Source organism: Pseudophryne corroboree, chromosome 6, assembly GCF_028390025.1.
Source record: "Pseudophryne corroboree isolate aPseCor3 chromosome 6, aPseCor3.hap2, whole genome shotgun sequence".
NCBI lineage: Eukaryota > Metazoa > Chordata > Amphibia > Anura > Myobatrachidae > Pseudophryne > Pseudophryne corroboree.
Window position 1 is genome coordinate 418,949,629 of NC_086449.1, and position 22,174 is coordinate 418,971,802.

At 46.9% G+C, this 22,174-nt stretch overlaps 1 protein-coding gene across 1 annotated transcript in view; it reads right to left on the reverse strand.

Annotated features, from left to right (window-relative positions):
- Positions 1-22,174, reverse strand: part of CD36 (CD36 molecule (CD36 blood group)) — a 111,163-nt gene that overhangs the window by 10,787 nt on the left and 78,202 nt on the right. The window contains exons 8-11 of the mRNA XM_063930465.1: positions 20,540-20,727; positions 19,639-19,757; positions 14,347-14,420; positions 11,470-11,524 (exon numbers count right to left, since the gene is read on the reverse strand). Coding sequence (XP_063786535.1) covers positions 11,470-11,524; positions 14,347-14,420; positions 19,639-19,757; positions 20,540-20,727 — 436 coding nt within the window. The remainder of the gene's footprint in view (positions 1-11,469; positions 11,525-14,346; positions 14,421-19,638; positions 19,758-20,539; positions 20,728-22,174) is intronic.

A 22,174-nucleotide genomic window follows, 5' to 3' on the forward strand; every position in this document is an offset into this window, starting at 1 on the left:
CTGTGCACATGACCTGTGTTGATTAAACATGGGAGCAACTGTGCAATTTTCTAGGAGCAAATGTGGCATCTATGTGCCCCATATATAGTGATGGATTAATTTAACCGTGTGCAGTTTTTACCTTGCAGGTAAAGCTCTGAGTTTAACGCCTAGAACTACAGTATTAAATGTTTCTGCATTTCCTCATGTGGTAAACTTGCGGGTAATACATGTTCACTCATAATTCGTAGACAGTGGCGACACAATGGGGGTGCAGGGTGAGTGGCCCGCAGCTTAGTGTCAATCGCTGAAGGGTGACACCGGGTGACACACTTCAGAGACAGGAGCTAGGTGCTGCACTGTGACATTACATGCAGCACCCAGCTCCTGACACTGTGTAGGAGCTGACACTGCACTCACATGAGGCCACGTTCCTTTTTGCCGGGTTCACTACGGCTGGCCGGCGGTCGGGCTCCCGGCGACCAGCATACCGGCGCCGGGAGCCCGACCGCCGGCTTACCGACAGCGTGGCGAGCGCAAATGAGCCCCTTGCGGGCTCGCTGCGCTCGCCACGCTACGGGCACGGTGGCGCGCTACGCGCGCCACACTATTTTATTCTCCCTCTATGGGGGTCGTGGACCCCCACGAGGGAAAATAAGTGTCGGTATGCCGGCTGTCGGGCTCCCGGCGCCGGTATACTGAGCGCCGGGAGCCCGACCGCCGGCATACAGAAGACCACCCCTTTTTGCCAGACGCACGGTTTAGCGGCTGTCACTGTGTATCCCCCGCACCAGGTGTCATGACCATTAGTGATGCCTCTGCTCATAGATTCTGTGTTAAGTGCAGGAATATATGGGTTTCTTAGCACATTAATCCCCAGAGAATGCATTTAACACAGGTTTTACCTCGCAGTTCCTAGGACTGAGAGATAAAAATAAGAATTTACTTACCGATAATTCTATTTCTCGTAGTCCGTAGTGGATGCAGGGGACTCCGTAAGGACCATGGGGAATAGCGGCTCCGCAGGAGACTGGGCACATCTAAAGAAAGCTTTAGGACTATCTGGTGTGCACTGGCTCCTCCCCCTATGACCCTCCTCCAAGCCTCAGTTAGGATACTGTGCCCGGACGAGCGTACACAATAAGGAAGGATTTTGAATCCCGGGTAAGACTCATACCAGCCACACCAATCACACTGTACAACTTGTGATCTGAACCCAGTTAACAGCATGATAACAGAGGAGCCTCTAGAAAAGATGGCTCACTACAGCAATAACCCGATTTTTTGGTAACAATAACTATGTACCAGTATTGCAGACAATCCGCACTTGGGATGGGCGCCCAGCATCCACTACGGACTACGAGAAATAGAATTATCGGTAAGTAAATTCTTATTTTCTCTAACGTCCTAAGTGGATGCTGGGGACTCCGTAAGGACCATGGGGATTATACCAAAGCTCCCAAACGGGCGGGAGAGTGCGGATGACTCTGCAGCACCAATTGAGAGAACTCCAGGTCCTCCTCAGCCAGGGTATCAATTTTGTAGAATTTTACAAACGTATTTGCTCCTGACCAAGTAGCTGCTCGGCAAAGTTGTAAAGCCGAGACCCCTCGGGCAGCCGCCCAAGATGAGCCCACCTTCCTTGTGGAGTGGGCATTTACTGATTTTTGGCTGTGGCAGGCCTGCCACAGAATGTGCAAGCTGAATTGTACTACAAATCCAACGAGCAATAGTCTGCTTAGAAGCAGGAGCACCCAGCTTGTTGGGTGCATACAGGATAAACAGCGAGTCAGATTTTCTGACTCCAGCCGTCCTGGAAACATATATTTTCAGGGCCCTGACAACGTCTAGCAACTTGGAGTCCTCCAAGTCCCTAGTAGCCGCAGGCACCACAATAGGTTGGTTCAGGTGAAACGCTGAAACCACCTTAGGGAGAAACTGAGGACGAGTCCTCAATTCCGCCCTGTCCGAATGGAAAATCAGATAAGGGCTTTTACAGGATAAAGCCGCCAATTCTGACACGCGCCTGGCCCAGGCCAGGGCCAACAGCATGACCACTTTCCATGTGAGATATTTTAACTCCACAGATTTAAGTGGTTCAAACCAATGTGACTTTTGGAACCCAAAAAACTACATTGAGATCCCAAAGTGCCACTGGAGGCACAAAAGGAGGCTGTATATGCAGTACCCCTTTTACAAACGTCTGAACTTCAGGGACTGAAGCTAGTTCTTTTTGGAAGAAAATTGACAGGGCCGAAATTTGAACCTTAATGGACCCCAATTTCAGGCCCATAGACACTCCTGTTTGCAGGAAATGTAGGAATCGACCCAGTTGAATTTCCTCCGTCGGGCCTTACTGGCCTCGCACCACGCAACATATTTTCGCCAAATGCGGTGATAATGTTTTGCGGTTACATCCTTCCTGGCTTTGATCAGGATAGGGATGACTTCATCCGGAATGCCTTTTTTCCTTCAGGATCCAGCGTTCAACCGCCATGCCGTCAAACGCAGCCGCGGTAAGTCTTGGAACAGACAGGGTCCTTGTTGGAGCAGGTCCCTTCTTAGAGGTAGAGGCCACGGATCCTCCGTGAGCATCTCTTGAAGTTCCGGTTACCAAGTCCTTCTTGGCCAATCCGGAGCCACGAATATAGTGCTTACTCCTCTCCATCTTATCAATCTCAGTACCTTGGGTATGAGAGGCAGAGGAGGGAACACATACACTGACTGGTACACCCACAGTGTTACCAGAGCGTCTACAGCTATTGCCTGAGGGTCCCTTGACCTGGCGCAATACCTGTCGAGTTTTTCCCAACGGTTTATAATCATGTGGAAGACTTCTGGGTGAAGTCCCCACTCTCCCGGGTGGAGGTCGTGCTGAGGAAGTCTGCTTCCCAGTTGTCCACTCCCGGAATGAATACTGCTGACAGTGCTATCACATGATTTTCCGCCCAGCGAAGAATCCTTGCAGCTTCTGCCATTGCCCTCCTGCTTCTTGTGCCACCCTGTCTGTTTACGTGGGTGACTGCCGTGATGTTGTCCGACTGGATCAACACCGGCTGACCTTGAAGCAGAGGTCTTGCTAAGCTTAGAGCATTGTAAATGGCCCTTAGCTTCAGGATATTTATGTGAAGTGATGTCTCCAGGCTTGACCATAAGCCCTGGATATTCCTTCCCTGTGTGACTGCTCCCCAGCCTCGCAGGCTGGCATCCGTGGTCACCAGGACCCAGTCCTGAATGCCGAATCTGCGGCCCTCTAGAAGATGAGCACTCTGCAACCACCACAGGAGGGACACCCTTGTCCTTGGTGACAGGGTTATCCGCTGATGCATCTGAAGATGCGACCCGGACCATTTGTCCAGCAGGTCCCACTGGAAAGTTCTTGCGTGGAATCTGCCGAATGGGATTGCTTCGTAGGAAGCCACCATTTTACCCAGAACCCTTGTGCATTGATGCACTGAGACTTGGCTCGGTTTTAGGAGGTTCCTGACTAGCTCGGATAACTCCCTGTCTTTCCCCTCCTGGAGAAACACCTTTTTCTGGACTGTGTCCAGGATCATCCCTAGGAACCGAAGACAAGTCGTCGGAACCAGCTGCGATTTTGGAATATTGAGAATCCAATCGTGCTGCCGCAACACTACCTGAGATAGTGCTACAACGACCTCCAACTGTTCCCTGGATCTTACCCTTATCAGGGAATCGTCCAAGTAAGGGATAACTAAAATTCCCTTCCTTCGAAGGAATATCATCATTTCGGCCATTAGCTTGGTAAAGACCCGGGGTGCCGTGGACCATCCATACGGCAGCGTCTGAACTGATAGTGACAGTTCTGTACCATAAACCTGAGGTACCCTTGGTGAGAAGGGTAAATTTTGACATGAAGGTAAGCATCCTTGATGTCCCGAGACATCATGTAGTCCCCTTCTTCCAGGTTCGCAATCACTGCTCTGAGTGACTCAATCTTGAATTTGAACCTCTGTATGTAAGTGTTCAAAGATTTTAGATTTAGAATCGGTCTCACCGAGCCGTCCGGCTTCGGTACCACAACAGTGTGGAATAATACCCCGTTCCCTGTTGCAGGAGGGGTACCTTGATTATCACCTGCTGGGAATACAGCTTGTGAATGACTTCCAAAACTGTCTCCCTGTCAGAAGGAGACATCGGTAAAGCCGACTTTAGGAAAACGGCGAGGGGGAGACGTCTCGAATTCTAATTTGTACCCCTGAGATATCACCTGAAGGATCCAGGGGTCTACTTGCGAGTGAGCCCACTGCACGCTGAAATTCATTGAGACGGGCCCCCCACCGTGCCTGATTCTGCTTGTAAAGCCCCAGCGTCATACTGAGGGCTTGGCAGAGGCGGGAGAGGGTTTCTGTTCCTGGGAACTGGCTGATTTCTGCAGCCTTTTTCCTCTCCCTCTGTCACGGGGCAGAAATGAGGAACATTTTGCCCGCTTGTCCACGAAAAGACTGCGCCTGATAATACGGCGTCTTCTCATGTTGAGAGGCGACCTGGGGTACAAACGTGGATTTCCCAGCTGTTGCCGTGGCCACCAGGTCTGAAAGACCGACCCCAAATAACTCCTCCCCTTATTAAGGCAATACTTCCAAATGCCGTTTGGAATACGCATCACCTGACCACTGACGTGTCCATAACCCTCTACTGGTAGAAATGGACAACGCACTTAGACTTGATGCCAGTCGGCAAATATTCCGCTGTGCATCACGCATATATAGAAATGCATCTTTTAAATGCTCTATAGGCAAAAATATACTGTCCCTATCTAGGGTATCAATATTTTCAGTCAGGGAATCCGACCACGCCAACCCAGCACTGCACATCCAGGCTGAGGCGATTGCTGGTCGCAGTATAACACCAGTATGTGTGTAAATACATTTTAGGATACCCTCCTGCTTTCTATCAGCAGGATCCTTAAGGGCGGCCATCTCAGGAGAGGGTAGAGCCCTTACAAGCGTGTGAGCGCTTTATCCACCCTAGGGGGTGTTTCCCAACGCACCCTAACCTCTGGCGGGAAAGGATATAATGCCAATAACATTTTAGAAATTATCAGTTGTTATCGGGGGAAAACCACGCATCATCACACACCTCATTTAATTTCTCAGATTCAGGAAAACTACAGGTAGTTTTTCCTCACCGAACATAATACCCCTTTTTGGTGGTACTCGTATTATCAGAAATGTGTAAAACATTTTTCATTGCCTCAATCATGTAACGTGTGGCACTACTGGAAGTCACATTTGTCTCTTCACCGTCGACACTGGAGTCAGTATCCGTGTCAGCGTCTATATCTGCCATCTGAGGTAATGGGCGCTTTAGAGCCCCTGACGGCCTATGAGACGTCTGGACAGGCACAAGCTGAGTAGCCGGCTGTCTCATGTCAACCACTGTCTTTTATACAGAGCTGACACTGTCACGTAATTCCTTCCAACAGTTCATCCACTCAGGTGTCGACCCCCTAGGGGGTGACATCACTATTACAGGCAATCTGCTCCGTCTCCACATCATTTTTCTCCTCATACATGTCGACACAAACGTACCGACATACAGCACACACACAGGGAATGCTCTGATAGAGGACAGGACCCCACTAGCCCTTTGGGGAGACAGAGGGAGAGTTTGCCAGCACACACCAAAGCGCTATATATATACAGGGATAACCTTATATAAGTGTTTTTCCCCTTATAGCTGCTGTATTGTTAATACTACGCCTAATTAGTGCCCCCCTCTCTTTTTTAACCCTTTCTGTAGTGTAGTGACTGCAGGGGAGAGCCAGGGGAGCTTCCCTCCAACTGAGCTGTGAGGGAAAATGGCGCCAGTGTGCTGAGGAGATAGGCTCCGCCCCTTTTTCGCGGACTTTTCTCCTGCTTTTTTATGGATTCTGGCAGGGGTTAAAATTCATCCATATAGCCCTGGGGGCTATATGTGATGTATTTTCGCCAGCCAAGGTGTTTTTATTGCTGCTCAGGGCGCCCCCCCCTAGCGCCCTGCACCCTCAGTGACCGAAGTGTGAAGTGTGCTGAGGAGCAATGGCGCACAGCTGCAGTGCTGTGCGCTACCTTGGTGAAGACAGGATGTCTTCTGCCGCCGATTTTCCGGACCTCTTCTGTCTTCTGGCTCTGTAAGGGGGCCGGCGGCGCGGCTCTGGGACCCATCCATGGCTGGGCCTGTGATCGTCCCTCTGGAGCTAATGTCCAGTAGCCTAAGAAGCCCAATCCACTCTGCACACAGGTGAGTTCGCTTCTTCTCCCCTTAGTCCCTCGATGCAGTGAGCCTGTTGCCAGCAGGTCTCACTGAAAATAAAAAACCTAAACTAAAACTTTCACTAAGAAGCTCAGGAGAGCCCCTAGTGTGCACCCTTCTCGTTCGGGCACAGAGATCTAACTGAGGCTTGGAGGAGGGTCATAGGGGGAGGAGCCAGTGCACACCAGATAGTCCTAAAGCTTTCTTTAGATGTGCCCAGTCTCCTGCGGAGCCGCTATTCCCCATGGTCCTTACGGAGTCCCCAGCATCCACTTAGGACGTTAGAGAAATCAGCATTACTGTATGTCCACCATCTGGGTCTTCATGCATGGGGTATCAGCAGCTAATTGAATTGACCGGGGCTGAGTAATCACTCACAGCTAATTTAATCTGCCCCATAACCTACATTGCCTATCAGGGACACTGAGAGTGGTTGGGGTAAGTGGGTAAAGTATAATCAGAACCCCCTTGGCATGTGTCACTGTCCAGCTTCTTCAGAGAGCTCAGGCATTCGCAATGGGTCAGGGCCACACCCCACACTGTGCTATTTTTCTGTAGTCAAGGGCATAGCTACCATAGCTGCAGGGTGTGCAGCTGCTATGGGGCCCAGAGCGTTGAGGGCCCGCCTTCCCTGTCACAGTTACATGTGTTATATACAAGGTTGTAGCTACCATTGGTGCAGGCAGTGCAGCTGCTATGGAGCTCAAAGCTAGGCTGAGAGAGCCCACCTCCCTTGTTACAGTTACATGTGTTACAATATATACAATGTTGTAGCTAGCATTGGAGCAGGCAGTGCAGCTGCTATGGAGCCCAAAGCTGAGAGGGCCTACCTTCCCAGTCACAGTTACATGTGTTATATACAAGGTTGTAGCTACCATTGGTGCAGGGAGTGCAGTTGCTATGGGGTCCAGAGCTGAGAGGGGACACCTTCCCTGTTACAGTTACATGTGTTATATACAAGGGCGTATCTACCATAGATACAGGGAGATCAGCTGCTATGGGGTCCAGAGTTTAGAGGGGCCACCTTACCTGTCACAGATACATGTGTTATATAAAAGGGCGTAGCTACCATAGGTGCAGGAAGAGCTGCTGCTATGGGGGCCAATGCTGAGAGGGCCCACCTTTCCTGTCACAGTTACATGTGTTATATACAAGGGCATAGTTACCATAGGTGCAGGGAGTGCAGCTGCTATGGGGCCCACAGCTGAGAGAGGCCACCTTTTCTGTCAAAGTTACATGTGTTATATACATTTTTCACCATTGGGTGGTACATAGGAGTCCTTACAATCTTTTGCTTTGGGGCCTACAATTTATCTAGTTATGTCCCCAGACCTGCTCATTGTAATGTGGTAGAAAATTAACTGGAGGGCATTATAGTGTTAAATAATATGTACTGGGACACTTGTAATGTGGCACAGTATGAAGAGGAGGCTCTATAGTGTGGCATAATGTGAACTGGGCACTGTAATGTGGCATATGAAGTCAGGCACTGTAATGTGGCACAGTATGAAGTGCAGGACCTATCATGTTGCATAATATGAACTGGGGCACTGTAATGTGGCACAATATGAAGTGGAGGCACTACAGTGTGGCATAATATTAATTGGGGAACTGTAATGTGGCATAACATGAACTGGAGCACTGCAATGGGGCACAATATGAAATAGAGGCACTATACTGTGGCATAATATGAGCTAAGGACACTATATGTCATAATATGAATTGGGGGTACTGTGTTGCATACTGTGTACTAGCAGCCCTGCAGTGTGACATAATGTGAAGCAGGGCACTAATAAAGATCATAAAATGAACTAGGGCACTACTATTATTACGAGTTATTTATATAGCGCAACATTTTCCACAGTGCTTTACAGAGAATATTTGGCCATTCACATCAGTCCCTGCCCCAGTGGAGCTTACAATCTATATTCCCTAGCACATTCACACTAGGGTTAATTTCTGTCAGAAGCCAATTAACCTACCAGTATATTTTTGGATTGTGGGAAGAAACCGGAGTACCCGGAGGAAACCCACGCAAGTACGCGGAGGATATACAAACTCCACACACTTAGAGCCATGGTGGGAATCAAACCCATGACCTCAGTGTTGTGAGGATAGTAATGCTAACCATTACACCATCCATACTGCCATGGGCATAACATTAACTAAGACAATACTATGGATCATAAAATGAACTAGGGAACTATTATGTGGCTTAAAATGCACACCTGCTGCGGAGAGGTGTCATTCGAGGAGCATTGGGATAGGATCTCCTTCAAAATGTTGCTGTGGGGCCCTCAAAGTTCTGGCTACGCCCCTGCCTGTAGTTATGAGACCCGATTAATCACTTGGCAGTCCTAGTCAATAGTGCTGAATTTACAATTGACAGTTCTGTAGACACAAAACATAAGGCCCAGATATATCAAGCCTTGGAGAGTGAGAAATTGCAAAGTGATAAAGTACCAGCCAACCAGCACCTGAAAAATGACAATTAGGAGCTGGTTGGTTGGTACTTTATTACCACGCAATTTATCACTCTCCAAGGCTTAATAAATCTGGACTTTAGCTTCTTAAGCTCCATAATAAGTGTTGATCAGCTAAAGAGGGAGGCTATTCAGCTCCCTATCTGAGATATACTGGAGAGTGGTGCAGCTCTGTCTTACTGAGCCCCCAAGTCCCAGCAGATGTATATGCTTTGTACTGGTCAGTCATCAGAGGCATACAATCATAGTACTCCATTTTTCATAGTTTTGCAATGCTTGTCAACCTGTCAACACAGCAAAGGTCTGATTTTGAGTCACATGCAGCAGCATCTGTAGGCGGTTGCTTGTCTGCAACTTTATGCAAATACCGCTACAAACGGTTGGCTGAATGTGAATGTACCATCCCTACAGTGCCGTAACTACGTGTGTGCCAGGTGTGCCTGGCACACAGTGCAGTCGCCCTGAGGGCGCAACGGCCAGCGGCTTGTAATGAGTCAAATTGACTCATTACAAGCCGCCTCTGCTGTGCTGGTTGCGCAGTGCTGGAGAGGCAGGGGAGTAGAGCAGCAGCGCCGGAGGAAGCGGAGCAGGAGGAGGGAGGGGGACTGGAGCCGCAGCAGCGCTATGTAATTGGTAGTGGCGCCGCTACAGCAGTCCCTCTCCTTCAACATTGGCTGCCCGGCGCTGCTGTGAATGCTGGGATGCGCTTCTCTCATCCCAGCATTCACAGCTGCGTCGGCCAGCCAATGCGGAAGGACAGGGACAGCTGCAGCGGCGCCACTACCAATTACATAGTGCTGCTGCAGCTCCCGAGTCCCCCTCCCTTTTCCTCCTTCTCCCCTGCCCGAGATCTGATGCATGAAGCCTGCACCGAGGAGCCTGAGCCAGCGGGGAGAGATGGTAAGTATCTGTCTGTCTGTCTGTCTGTCTGTCTGTCTATCTATCTATCTATCTATCTATCTCTTCTGTCTGCTGCAATGTGTAAAAAGGGGGACGCTGTCTGTCGTAATGTGTAAAAAGGGGGACACTGTCTGCCGTAATGTGGAAAAAGGGGGACGCTGTCTGCCGTAATGTGGAAAAAGGAGACGCTGTCTGCCGTAATGTGGAAAAAGGGGGACGCTGTCTGGCGTAATGTGTAAAAAGGGGACGCTGTCTGCCGTAATGTGTAAAAAGGGGGACGCGGTCTGCCGTAATGTGTAAAAAGGGGATGCTGTCTGCCGTAATGTGTAAAAAGGGGGACGCTGTCTGCCGTAATGTGTAAAAAGGGGGATGCTGTCTGCCGTAATGTGTAAAAAGGAGGATGCTGTTTTCCGTAATGTGTAAAAAGGGGGACTGTCTGCCGTAATGTGCAAAAAGGAGCCGCTGTCTGCCATAATGTGTAAAAAGGGGGATGCTGTCTGCCGTAATGTGTAAAAAGGGGACGCTGTCTGCCGTAATGTGTAAAATGGGGGACGCTGTCTGCCGTAATGTGTAAAAAGGGGGATGCTGTCTGCCGTAATGTGTAAAAAGGGGGACTGTCTGCTGTAATGTGTAAAAGGGGCTCTACCTGGTGTAGTGTCGCTACTGTGCAGCGTAATCTGAATAATGGAGACTACTCTGCACCGTAGTATGAATTGGTATTATTTTGTGGCCATGCCCCTTCCACATGAAGCCACGCCCCTGTATATTTTTTGCGCGCCTACGGCGTGCACTGTCCCTATCTTGCATGGGGGGGGGCGCCAATGCAGCTTCTTGCACACAGCGCTAAAATGCCTAGTTATGGCACTGCATCTATATAGCAAGTGTAGTTTCTCCATTTGACTATGGAATTCTATGCCTGCAGCTGTGAATCTGGGAACGTAGCCACTTGCACTGACATGCCCATGACACTCCCATGATAAGCTCAAAGAAAGAACCGTTTCTGTGCAGCCCTAGCCACCTTCCAGCATATCACTTTTAACCATAGTTTTGATACCGTCTGAATTGATCACAATAGCTTTGTGCAACGCATGCACCATGGGGGCTTTCATACTTTTTTGCACATATGCAGTTGGAAATAGTCACTTAACTATGTGAATATCGGTATTGTGTTTGACTCAGAGTCAGGTCTCAAGAGTCAATGAGCTGTTCCATAATTCATGAAGGTAGCAGCCTGTTTCTAGCATGCATGAGCAAATGGGCAGTACGGATATTGTAATGGTTAGCATTACTGCCTCACAGCATTGAGGTCATGGGTTCAATTCCCACCACAACCTTAACTGAGGTCATGGGTTCAATTCCAACCACAACCTTGTGGAGTTCGCATATACTCCCTGTGCTTGCGTGGGTTTCCTCTGGTTTCCTACCACAATTCAAAAATATACTGATAGGTTAATTGGCTCATGTATGTACATAGGCAGACTAGATGGGCCAAGTTGCTCTTATCTGTTGTCAAATTCTATGTTTCTAGGTAAGACAGTGGTAGGAAAAGCAAGGTACATACAACCACTACAGTATACAGTATGTAAACAAAGAGGAGCTGCCCCTCAGAAGTCTTGAGCCTGAGCTCTGGACTTCTACATACAAAGTGCCCATGTAAAACTTGATAAATCATGCTGAGTTGGTGAATAGCTAAGGGATGTACAGTAACTGCAAACTAAAAATTCTTTTGTCAGGAAAAAACTTCATTAGCCTAGTTTTGGTGGCTGTATTCATCTATACATAGAACCAAAGAAAGATAATTATACCGGCACTGCAAAAGTTAAACTACCTTTGTAACATGTTTTCTCACCTCATTTAACCACACAACAGGAAACATAAATTCAGATCGTAGATTAGAAAGTATTCTAAAATGTGAAACAGAAAAAATAATGAAACGTGTAACAGATATGCAGGCACTGGATCAATTATTATAAGTTTGTGGATCTAAAAATATAAGAAAAATGAAAGGTTTTCAGATAACCCACTGCCTCTCCCTGGTGTCACTATCTCTCTGTCACACACTGCCTCTCACTGGCTCTCAATGACACGACAGCCTGTCACTCTCTTCCTGGCATCACCCTCTCTGTGACACACTCCCTAGCACCCTCTGTCTGTCACTCCCTCCCTAGCACCCACTGCCTCTCCCTGGTGTCATCCTCTCTATGTCACCCAATGCTGTCGCCCTCGCCCTATCACCCACTGCCTCTCGCTGTCACCCACTGTCTATCACCTTGTCTCTGGCATCACCAACTGCCTCTCCCTGGTGTCACCCTCTCACCACCTGTCATCCTCTGCCTAGTGCCAGCTGCCTCTCCCAGTCAACTGCTGCCTCGCATCACCCACTGACTCTCCTTGGTTCCACCCTCCCTGTCATCCATTGGCTGTCAACTTCTGTCACCTCCTTCCTAGTACCCACTGCCTGACAACCTCTATCTCTAGCACACACTATCTCTCCCTGGTGTCAGCCTCTCCCTGTCACCCACTGCTGTTGTCCTTTCCATATCAACCTCTCCCTGGTGTCAAACTCCCCTTGTCGGGTCTGGGACTCCAGGTCGACAACAAAAAGTTCGACACACCTTAGGTTGACGCCAATTGGTCGACACACCTTAGGTCGACATGGACAAAAGGTCAACAGGAACAAGGTCGACATGGAAAAAGGTCGACATGAGTTTTTTATGTTTTTTTTGGTGTCGTTTTCTTCGTAGAGTGACCGGGAACCCCAATTAGTGCACCACGTCCCCTCGCATGGCTTCGCTTCGCTCGGCACAGATTACCGTTCCAATCGTAGTCCTCGTGGATCGTTAAGTATGAAAAGGTTCCAAAAAAGAAAAAAATTGTGAAAAACTCATGTCGACCTTTTTCCATGTCGACCTTGTTCCTGTTGACCTTTTGTCCATGTCAACCTAAGGTGTGTCGACCAATTGGCGTCAACCTAAGGTGTGTCGACCTTTTTGCTGTCGACCTGGAGTCCAGATACCCCCCTTGTCACCCTTTCCTGTCATCCACTGCTGTCACAATCTCCCTGGCATCACCCTCCATGTCAACCTATCCTTGTCATTCACTGCCTGTCACCCTCTCCCTGTCACCCCCTCCATAGCACCTACTACCTGTCATCATCATCTCCCTAGCACCCACTGCGTCTCACTAACATCACCCTCTCCCTGTAACCCACTGCTGTAACCCTCTCCCTGTCAGCCACTGCCTCTCCCTGTCACTCACTGCCTGTCATCCTCACCCTGATGTCACCCACTATCTCCCCTGCCCCTGGTGTCACCCTCTCACCCACTCCCTGGTGTCATCCTCTCCCTGTAAATTACTGCCTCTTCCCAGCATCCTTTGCCTTCCCATGTCACCTAATGCCTCTGCCTGTTACCCACTGCCTCCCCCTGTTACACACTGTCTCTCCCTGTCTCCCACTCCCAGTCATCCTCTGCCATGTTGCATAATATGAACTTGTGGTGGGTCGGAGGAGATGGGACCAAAGAATATTTTTGCACCTGGGCCTACCACTCACAAGTTCCGCCACTGAGCATAGTTTTACATAGTTTTCCTTACTTTTGTGTCTTATTTGCATTGAAGATGCAGCAAACATTGGCGTTTCTATCATGGATGCAATGTGTGCGATGCACACGCCCAAACCGCACACATTGCACACATAGTTTTCATACTCACCTCTCTGAAGTCCACCACCAGGCGTTGCAGCGGCAGCCATCGCGGAAAAAACCCAGCAAAAATGGCCGCCGCGCATGCGCAGTAAGACTTTTGTCTCCTAAACATGGTGGGCGCCATGTTTCGGGAGACCTGCATATGCGCAGTAGACTCCTGCATATTGCCGGAGCCTATGGTGCAGTGGAATGGAGGGGGCCCACCCGGAATGTGCACACGGGCCCCCTCCTCTCTTAAGACGCCCCTGGCAGCAAAACGCTATTCACAGAAATGCTGAGCTGCAACTTATAACTGCACAGACGTTAGTATTTAACATATACAAAGTTGCAGATGAAGCACAGTGTAACTTGGCATGAAAAAGCCACGCCGATTGCATCAGAGCAGTTTTTATACAGATTCAAACTCATGCATTGGGAGTGCGAAGACTCACTGTAGCGAATGTATACTGTGAGTGCCGAGGTACACTGTAAAGCATGGATGGGGCACTTTTGTCCCTAAAGCTGTTGTTGAACTACACATCTCAGCATGCCCTGCAACAGTTTTAGCATGACCAAATTGCAAAACTGTTGCAGGGCATGCTGGTATGTGTAGTTCAGTAACAGCTGGAGGGCCGAAGGTTCCCCATCCCTGCTGTAAAATAATACTCGCAGGCAGTATGGAGACGCACATCAAATTGATCAGTGTAATCTAGCAGAAGTAGTTTTGTTGCTCCAAGTTGTTTCATTTATATGGATAAGACACATATTTTGAGTGAGAAGACGCTCTGTGTGACCAAGTTGCCTGGGATCAGGTGTGCCGAGAGGGGCCATTTGAGCAACAGTGTATGAGGACCTATCTGTTTGTCTTATAAAATTAGGATTTACAAAATATAGTTAATAAACTTAAGTTAAACCCAACCATATCAGTGGCAAACATTGATAAAACTGATCAGTGCACATTTCTAGAAAACAAATTAAAATATTATCATGTCTTAGTACAGAAAAATAATTCTCTTAATTCTATAAATTGAAAGCATACTCACTCTATTTTGTCTGTTGGCTGGAACATTACATTGACCTGTAATCTTTTGGCAAAATGCATAGTGAATCCAGTTAGCTGGAAAAATAACCATAACAGCTACATTAAACAGACTAGTACAGTATAGGCATGAATCTCTGTACTATAATGAATACACTCCTCTTTATGCCAATCTCTTGCAGCAACCTTCCAGTATACCTGCAGCTTCCCAGGAGAAGTGCAAATTTCTAACTTTCCAGGGCTACCATATTGCTGTTGTCACACAAGTCTAACATTCTCACATTGGCCCTAATAGAGACTTGGGAGCCATATAAGCTAAAGAGTGCACATTTTTTTATTTGTTCTGCACACAAAGAAAATACTACGGTACCTGCTTTTGCATGAAGCAGCTTTATTTTGATACTGCAATTTAGAGTACAGCTAAGATGCACCCCCCACAAACTCTGTTCAGACAATTTTGTGTCACTACGCGCCCTACAGAACAACATATATTTCCCCTAGTTGCAAAGCTGCACCTAGATGAGCGGATTCGGTTTTACTCGGTTTTACTCGGTTCTCAAAACCGAATCTTATTGGCTCACGGATGTCACGTGTTTTGGATAGCCAATAAGATTCGGTTTTGGGAACCGAGTAAAACCGAATCCGCTCATCTCGCCACCTACCAGCTTGATTTACTGCTTACGTCTAAGTAATTAATACATTTTGAATGCAGCATTAGACAGATTTTCCACTAAAATACTTCAACTTACTTATAAGACTATAAAACTATACCAACATACATCTCTTCACTTATCTCAAAGTATATCCCGACTTGGGCAGTAATTCAGAGTTGATCGCAGCAGCAAATTTGTTAGCTGTTGGGCAAAACCATGGCCCTCATTCCGAGTTGTACGCTCGCTAGCAGATTTTAGCAGCATTGCACACGCTAGGACGCCGCCCTCTGGGAGTGTATCTTAGCTTAGCAGAATTGCGAATGAAAGATTAGCAGAATTGCGAATAGAAAATTCTTAGCAGTTTCTGAGTAGCTCGAGACTTACTCCTACACTGCGATCAGCTCAGCCCGTTTCGTTCCTGGTTTGACGTCACAAACACGCCCTGCGTTCGGCCAGCCACTCCCCTGTTTCTCCAGCCACTCCCGCGTTTTATGCTGGCACGCCTGCGTTTTTCCGCACACTCCCAGAAAACGGTCAGTTTCCGCCCAGAAACACCCACTTCCTGTCAATCACACTCAGATCACTTCAATGATGAAAACTCTTCATTCGGATGTAAGTAAATCTACTAAGTTTTGTGCTAAAGTACTTAGCGCATGCGCACTGCATACCATGCGCGTGCGCATTTTTGCCTTAATCGCTCCGTTGCGAAAATCGTCAACGAGCGATCAACTCGGAATGACCCCCCATGTGCACTGCAGTGAGGGCAGAAATAACATGTGCAGAGAGAGTTAGATTTGGGTGGGGTGTGTTTAAACTGAAATATAAATGCAGTGTAAAAATAAATATAGCAGCCAGTATTTACCCTGCACAGAAAGAAAATAACCCACCCAACTCTAACTCTCTCTGCACATGTTATATCCAGGGGTGTAGCGAGGGTGGCTCCGGTGGAGCGCGAGCTCCAGGCATCGGAAAAGTTAGAGGGCGCCTTTCTCTGTCTAGCCCAGTTGCTGCAGCACCTCTCTCTGCCCCAGTTACTGCAGCGGGTTCACTACGTTATGCCGGCGGTCGGGCTCCCGGCGACCAGCATACCGGCGCTGGGAGCCCGACTGCCGGCATACTGAAGACCACCCACTGCAGCATATCTAACTTTCTTGGAGGCTGCAGCACATGTCTCTACTTCAGACCTCTCTCTGCCCTGACTGCTGCAGCACGTCTCTTTACATTAATGCTGCAGCACTTCTCTCTGCCCCAGCAGCTTATGCAGCACCTTACTCTGACTCTCAGGCAGTTGCAGCACCTCTCAGGTTGCTGTGGCACAGTTCTCTTTGCCCCTCAGGCAATTCTGGGACATTATTTTCACTGAAACATAGTGGGATTATCAGATCTGGGATGGTAGTTCCAAGGTATTATTTTCATTGAGGCATTGGGGGAATAACAAGTCAGGGAGGGGGGCAGTTTTGGTGCACTATTTTTATTGAGAGTTTTGGGGTAGGGTTCAGTTATGCGTGTGGAGGGGGGGTTACATTTGGGGCATTATTTTCATTGAGAGAATGAGGGATTATCAGGTCTGTGGGAGCGGGATTGGGGGTTTGTGAGGTCAGGTCAGTCGGGGCATACAAAGTGTTTTTAATTAATCGCCATGAATCCTATTGGATATGGAGCACTATATAAATTATTATTATTATTAATAATAATTTATTTGAATTAAACAAGTAAATAGTTAAATACAACTATTTCCATAGCAGATCTACTGTGTGGCGTAACGTGTATAAGCAGCTCTACTGTGGTGTAACATGTATAAGCAGCTCTACTGTGGTGTAACATGTATAAGCGGCTCTACTGTGGTGTAACATGTATAAGCGGCTCTACTGTGGTGTAACATGTATAAGCAGTTCTACTGTGGTGTAACATGTATAAGCGGCTCTACTGTGGTGTAACATATATAAGCAGCTCTACTGTGGTGTAACATGTATAAGCGGCTCTACTGTGGTGTAACATGTATAAGCGGCTCAACTGTGGCATAACGTGTATAAGCGGCTCTACTGTGTGGTGTAATGGGAATAACGGATACTACTATGCGGTGTAATGGGAATTGGTACTATTCTGTAGCCACACCCCTTCCCCATGAGGTCAATCCCTATATTTTAGTTGTGTGCTCCTTTGGCGCGCAGTATCTATATTTTACACATGGCGGCACCCAAAGGAAACTTTCGCCTTGACATCCACAAGGTCTAGTACTGGTCCTGTCACCAATTTAGGATTTTTAAATATTGTTTATTTTCAAATGTAACGTGCCTTCACATGTTGGCCAGGGCCCCAATTCAGTACAGGGAAGGGGGTGCCAAAACATACCCCTGGTCCAGGCACCATGGCGTCTAGCTACACCTCTGGTTATACCTGCCCCCCCCCCCCCCCCCCCAGTGCACATGGCTTTGCACAACTGCTAACAAATTTGCTGCTGTGATCAACTCAGAATTACTGCCTTGATCCCTCCACAGACAAGATATATTCTATGATCCACAAATGACCTATTCCCATTCAAAGCTTTAAGGCTTTTGTTATGCGGAATGCCCTCCCACTCACAGGTCTTTCCTCTAGCCCACAAACTTTAAAGCATTCTCTGAAAATTCACCTCTTCAGTGCGGTACGGTTATTTAGAAATACGAACCCACCTGGATTTTGTGGATCTGGACCAAACCGAGTCCTAATTCAGATCTCCTAAGGAAATTCAAACTATATTCTGGTTCAGATCTTTCCGTTGTTCATAATTCGGATTTTAATCTGAATTTCGGGTTTGGTATTGCACAAATTACACAATTTTAGCTGTTTTTATGTATTTTTAAGAAATCCAAAAGCCAAGATTCGGATTTTCAATTAAAATTCCAAATCAAAACAATTGAGGGTTGTTTTGCAAACTCAAAATCAAATCCAAAAACACAAAGGTGAATTTGGATCCAAAACAGAATCCAAAACCAAAACCAGAGGGTCAGGGCACATCTCTACTCTTCAGACAGTTCACATAACCTTAATAAGTTATTCTACTCAATTACCTCCCCTCTACACAGTTTACACAAAACTTACATCTGTTATTTTTCTACACATTGATATGCGATTGCACCATATAGCCCATCAGATCCTTTTAGCCTTGTAATCTGGATGGACCAATAGAAACATAGAAGTTGACGGCAGATAAGAACCACATGGCCCATCTAGTCTGCCCCTTTTTTTTTACCATATATATATATTTTTTTTATCTCAAACCTTCTTTGATCCTTATTTCTTTGTCTTATTTCTTTATATCCTTATGTCTATCCCATGCATGTTTATATTGCTCTACTGTATTAGCCTCTATCACCTCTGATGGGAGGCTATTCCACTTGTCCACTACCCTTTCTGTGAAGTAATTTTTCCTCAAATTTCCCCTGAACCTCCCCTCCACAATATGCAATATGTAGCACTTGTCTTCATGTATTAAACACTCGTTACGCAATAAATAAATTGTAAGTGTGTGACAGGGCCCTCCAACTTCTCTCTGTTATGTCTATACTTTTTATTTTTGTAAAACAAAACAGAATATGCTGGCACTATATAATAAAAGTGAATACTACGAATACTACTACCAATACTGCTAAGAGTACTAATACTACTATAAGTCCTACTACTAATACTACTACTGCTACTACTACTACTACTACTAATACGAGTACTACGAGCAGGGCTGGTTCTAGACCTTGTGGCGCCTAGGGCAAAAGTTTCCTTTGGTGCCTTCCCCCCTGACAGGCAAAACAAGGTTAGTGCGCGGCAAAGGCGCGCGTCCAAAAAATGTGGTATGGCTTCATAGGGAAGGGGCATGGCCACAGTTATGCACCCAGTAGTTATACCCCCTGTAGTTATGCCCCCAGTAGATTTGCCCCTAGTAGATTTGCCTCCAGTAGTTGTACCCCCAGTAGTTGTGCCCCCTGTAGTTGTGCCCCTGTAGTTGTGCCCTCTAGTAGCGCCACTTATAAACACACAAAAAAAACCCCATACTTACTAGTTCCGTTGCTGCTTCCCAGCTGCTGCTGCTCTGTCTCTGGCCGCCCGCTTCTCTCGATGGGAGAGACGTCATGACATCTATAGCGCCACACAGATACTAGAGGTCAATTAAAACCTCTAGCATCTGACAATGGCACCGGCTGCAGCGGGCACCCACACAGCCCACAGCGCTTGCTGCAGCCGGAGTGCGGGATGTGGAGTGCGGGTGGGCGGCGGACACATGCGGGGTGACTGCGGCTGCAGCGCCCCGGGCGCCCGCCCTGCTTGCCCGTGCCTACAAATACTACTACTAATATTACTACTACAAGTATTACTACGAGTACTACGAGTACTAATACAAGTACTACTACTACTGGTACTGCTAGTAGCGGCCACCCTGCTGCTCCTGACTACAAATACTACTACTGATATTACTACTACAAGTACTACTATGAGTACTAATATGAGTACTACTACTACTGCTACTACTACTACTACTACTACTACTACTACTACTACTATTACTACTACTATATTTCCAAGTTCACCCTGTTGTGTAAGCATTGCACAATGAAACAAGTAGTGTTTCACAACTAAACAACACAATTAGAAAAAAAAAGTTGACTCACAGGCTCCACATCTACATAAGTCTCATGTTCCACTGCATTGGGATTCAGGCCACTCACGGAGTCCAAGAGAAAGTCACTTGCATATAAGAAATGGGGAAGTGAGAGAAAAATGGGCTTTCCTAGAAGAAAGCAAAGGCATAATAATAATTACAGCTTGGCCATCATAGGACAGATAAATCTGGGTGGCTATATTTAGTATGATCCTCCTGCTGATAGGATACTGCCTTATCCACCAGTCAGGTTCAGGATATGACCATCTTCTACTATATGACAGTTGTTCCTCAGGACCCGCTAGCTAATAATAGCTGAACATGTAGACAAACTATACTTATGACTACGTAAGTTGCAAGAGCTCCCAAGTATTTTTTATGCTTTTCTAAACATTAGAGAATGTTTAGAAATGACATATATAGAATGTAATTCCCTACTGGTGATATTGAATGTATATATAGTGATATCGAATGTATACAGATGTAGCCACGCTCATTGTACCCGCAGCATGGTCGCACAGATCATGCCGTGCAACGGGTGCACTTCAATATGCCAGGCTGCGACTAGCTGCAGCCTAACAATATATCTCAATGGCTATCATAGTCGCGGGCGCACTAATCCCACCAGCATTGCCACAAATAGGGAGCATAGCGGCAAAGTTGAGCATGGATAAATCCATATGTCTATTGCAATATCAGGTTCACTATTATTATTAATAATATACTTGTATTGTAATTTGTCAATGTGAGTTACTGCCTCTCATTCATTCCACTTTTTAAACAGCTGCAATGTGAAAGTGCTCATGATTTATCCCAAGCAGGGGTGCTACATGTTCTAATTAAGATTGAGAAAACAGAAAATGTTGCACATGACTTTGCATGACTACAGTAAATGTTGCCATCAAACTTACCACCCTGGCAGTTTCGGAGGTCCAACAAACCAGCAGCGGTGCAATTTCTGGAGAGCACCCAGTCAAGGCAGTAGCAATAGTTGTCTGGATTTATGGTTGGGGAGGCGAGTGCCATGCTAGGCACTACAAATCGATACAGTTTAATTCCCTCCAGCACATATTCTTTTTCATATGTTCCATATATAGATCTATTAACAGAGATAGGTGAATATTACCAATATTATTATTTAGAAACCCTAAAATATTAGAAGAAAACCGAGGAACTGTAACAGGCAATGGCAATGTTACACAGCTGACAACTGGCCTTGCAAAATCCTTGCAAAACTTTTAACACCTGTCCTATTAGTAATAAAGTACCTGTGAGGAACTTTCTTTATTATTATAACAGCTTAACACCCTTCATCTCCCTTCATCTGTGATTATGCAGTCAACACTATGGGGCTGATTCTGATTTGGGAGCAAAGTGAAATAAACATATAACTGGGTATCTGGAATAAACCACGCTGCAATGCAAGTGATACAAGTACATTTATAATTTTTGCATGCAAGGTAAGTACTGGCTGCTTTTGCATGTAGCCCACAAATGCTGGAACGCTATATTTTAACACTGCTAATTAGAATTGAGTTTGGACACACCCTTCTCACATCTAAATCTCTCTGCACATGGGTGGTCATTCCGAGTTGATCGCTAGCAGAAAATGTTCGCTGCGCAGCGATGAAGCAAAAAAAGGCACTTCTGCGCATGCGTATGCGGCGCAATGCGCACGCGCGACGTGCTTTCACAACGGCTGATGCAGGTTCACACAAGGTCTAGCGAAGCTTTTCAGTCGCACTGCTGGCCGCAGAGTGATTGACAGGAAGAGGGCGTTTCTGGGTGTTATCTGACCGTTTTCAGGGAGTGTTCGAAAAAATGCAGGCGTGCCAGGAAAAACGCAGGCGTGGCTGGCCGTATGCAGGGCGTGTTCTTGACGTCAAAACAGGAACTGAACAGTCTGAAGTGATTGCAAGCGCTGAGTAGGTCTGGAGCTACTCAGAAACTGCACAATTTATTTTTGTAGCCGCTCTGCGGTCCTTTCGTTTGCACTTCTGCTAAGCTAAAATACACTCCCAGTGGGAGGTGGCTTAGCGTTTGCACGGCTGCTAAAAGCAGCTAGCGAACGATCAACTCGGAATGAGGGCCATTGTAATCACCATGGTGCACAGTTACTTGCTCCGTTTTGCTTTGCTCCCAACAATCATCCCCTATATATAATTGTTGTTTTCCATTGTATATTAATTTAAAAGCTTAGTAAAATACAAAACAAATCATGTCCAAGAGGTCATGCCCAAGACTGCCAAGAGCAGCCATGGGCCCAGGTACTGATGGGGCATGGCCCAAACTGAGGAGGTGTAACCACACCCCCTAAAAATGTAAAAATCACATTTATACAGGGACTGGCAGCAGACAATCTGGAGAACATGGTCATGACACTTTCCTAGGTTTGCAAAGGTTTACAGTCATGCTCCAAAGTGTTCATGCAATTTTGCAAGTGGAAGCTATCTCACATCAAAAAGGGAAGAAAAACATCCTACTGTATACTAACATCACTTCACTGAAAATGAAATGTACAAACAAGACTGCAGGTGGAACTGTAG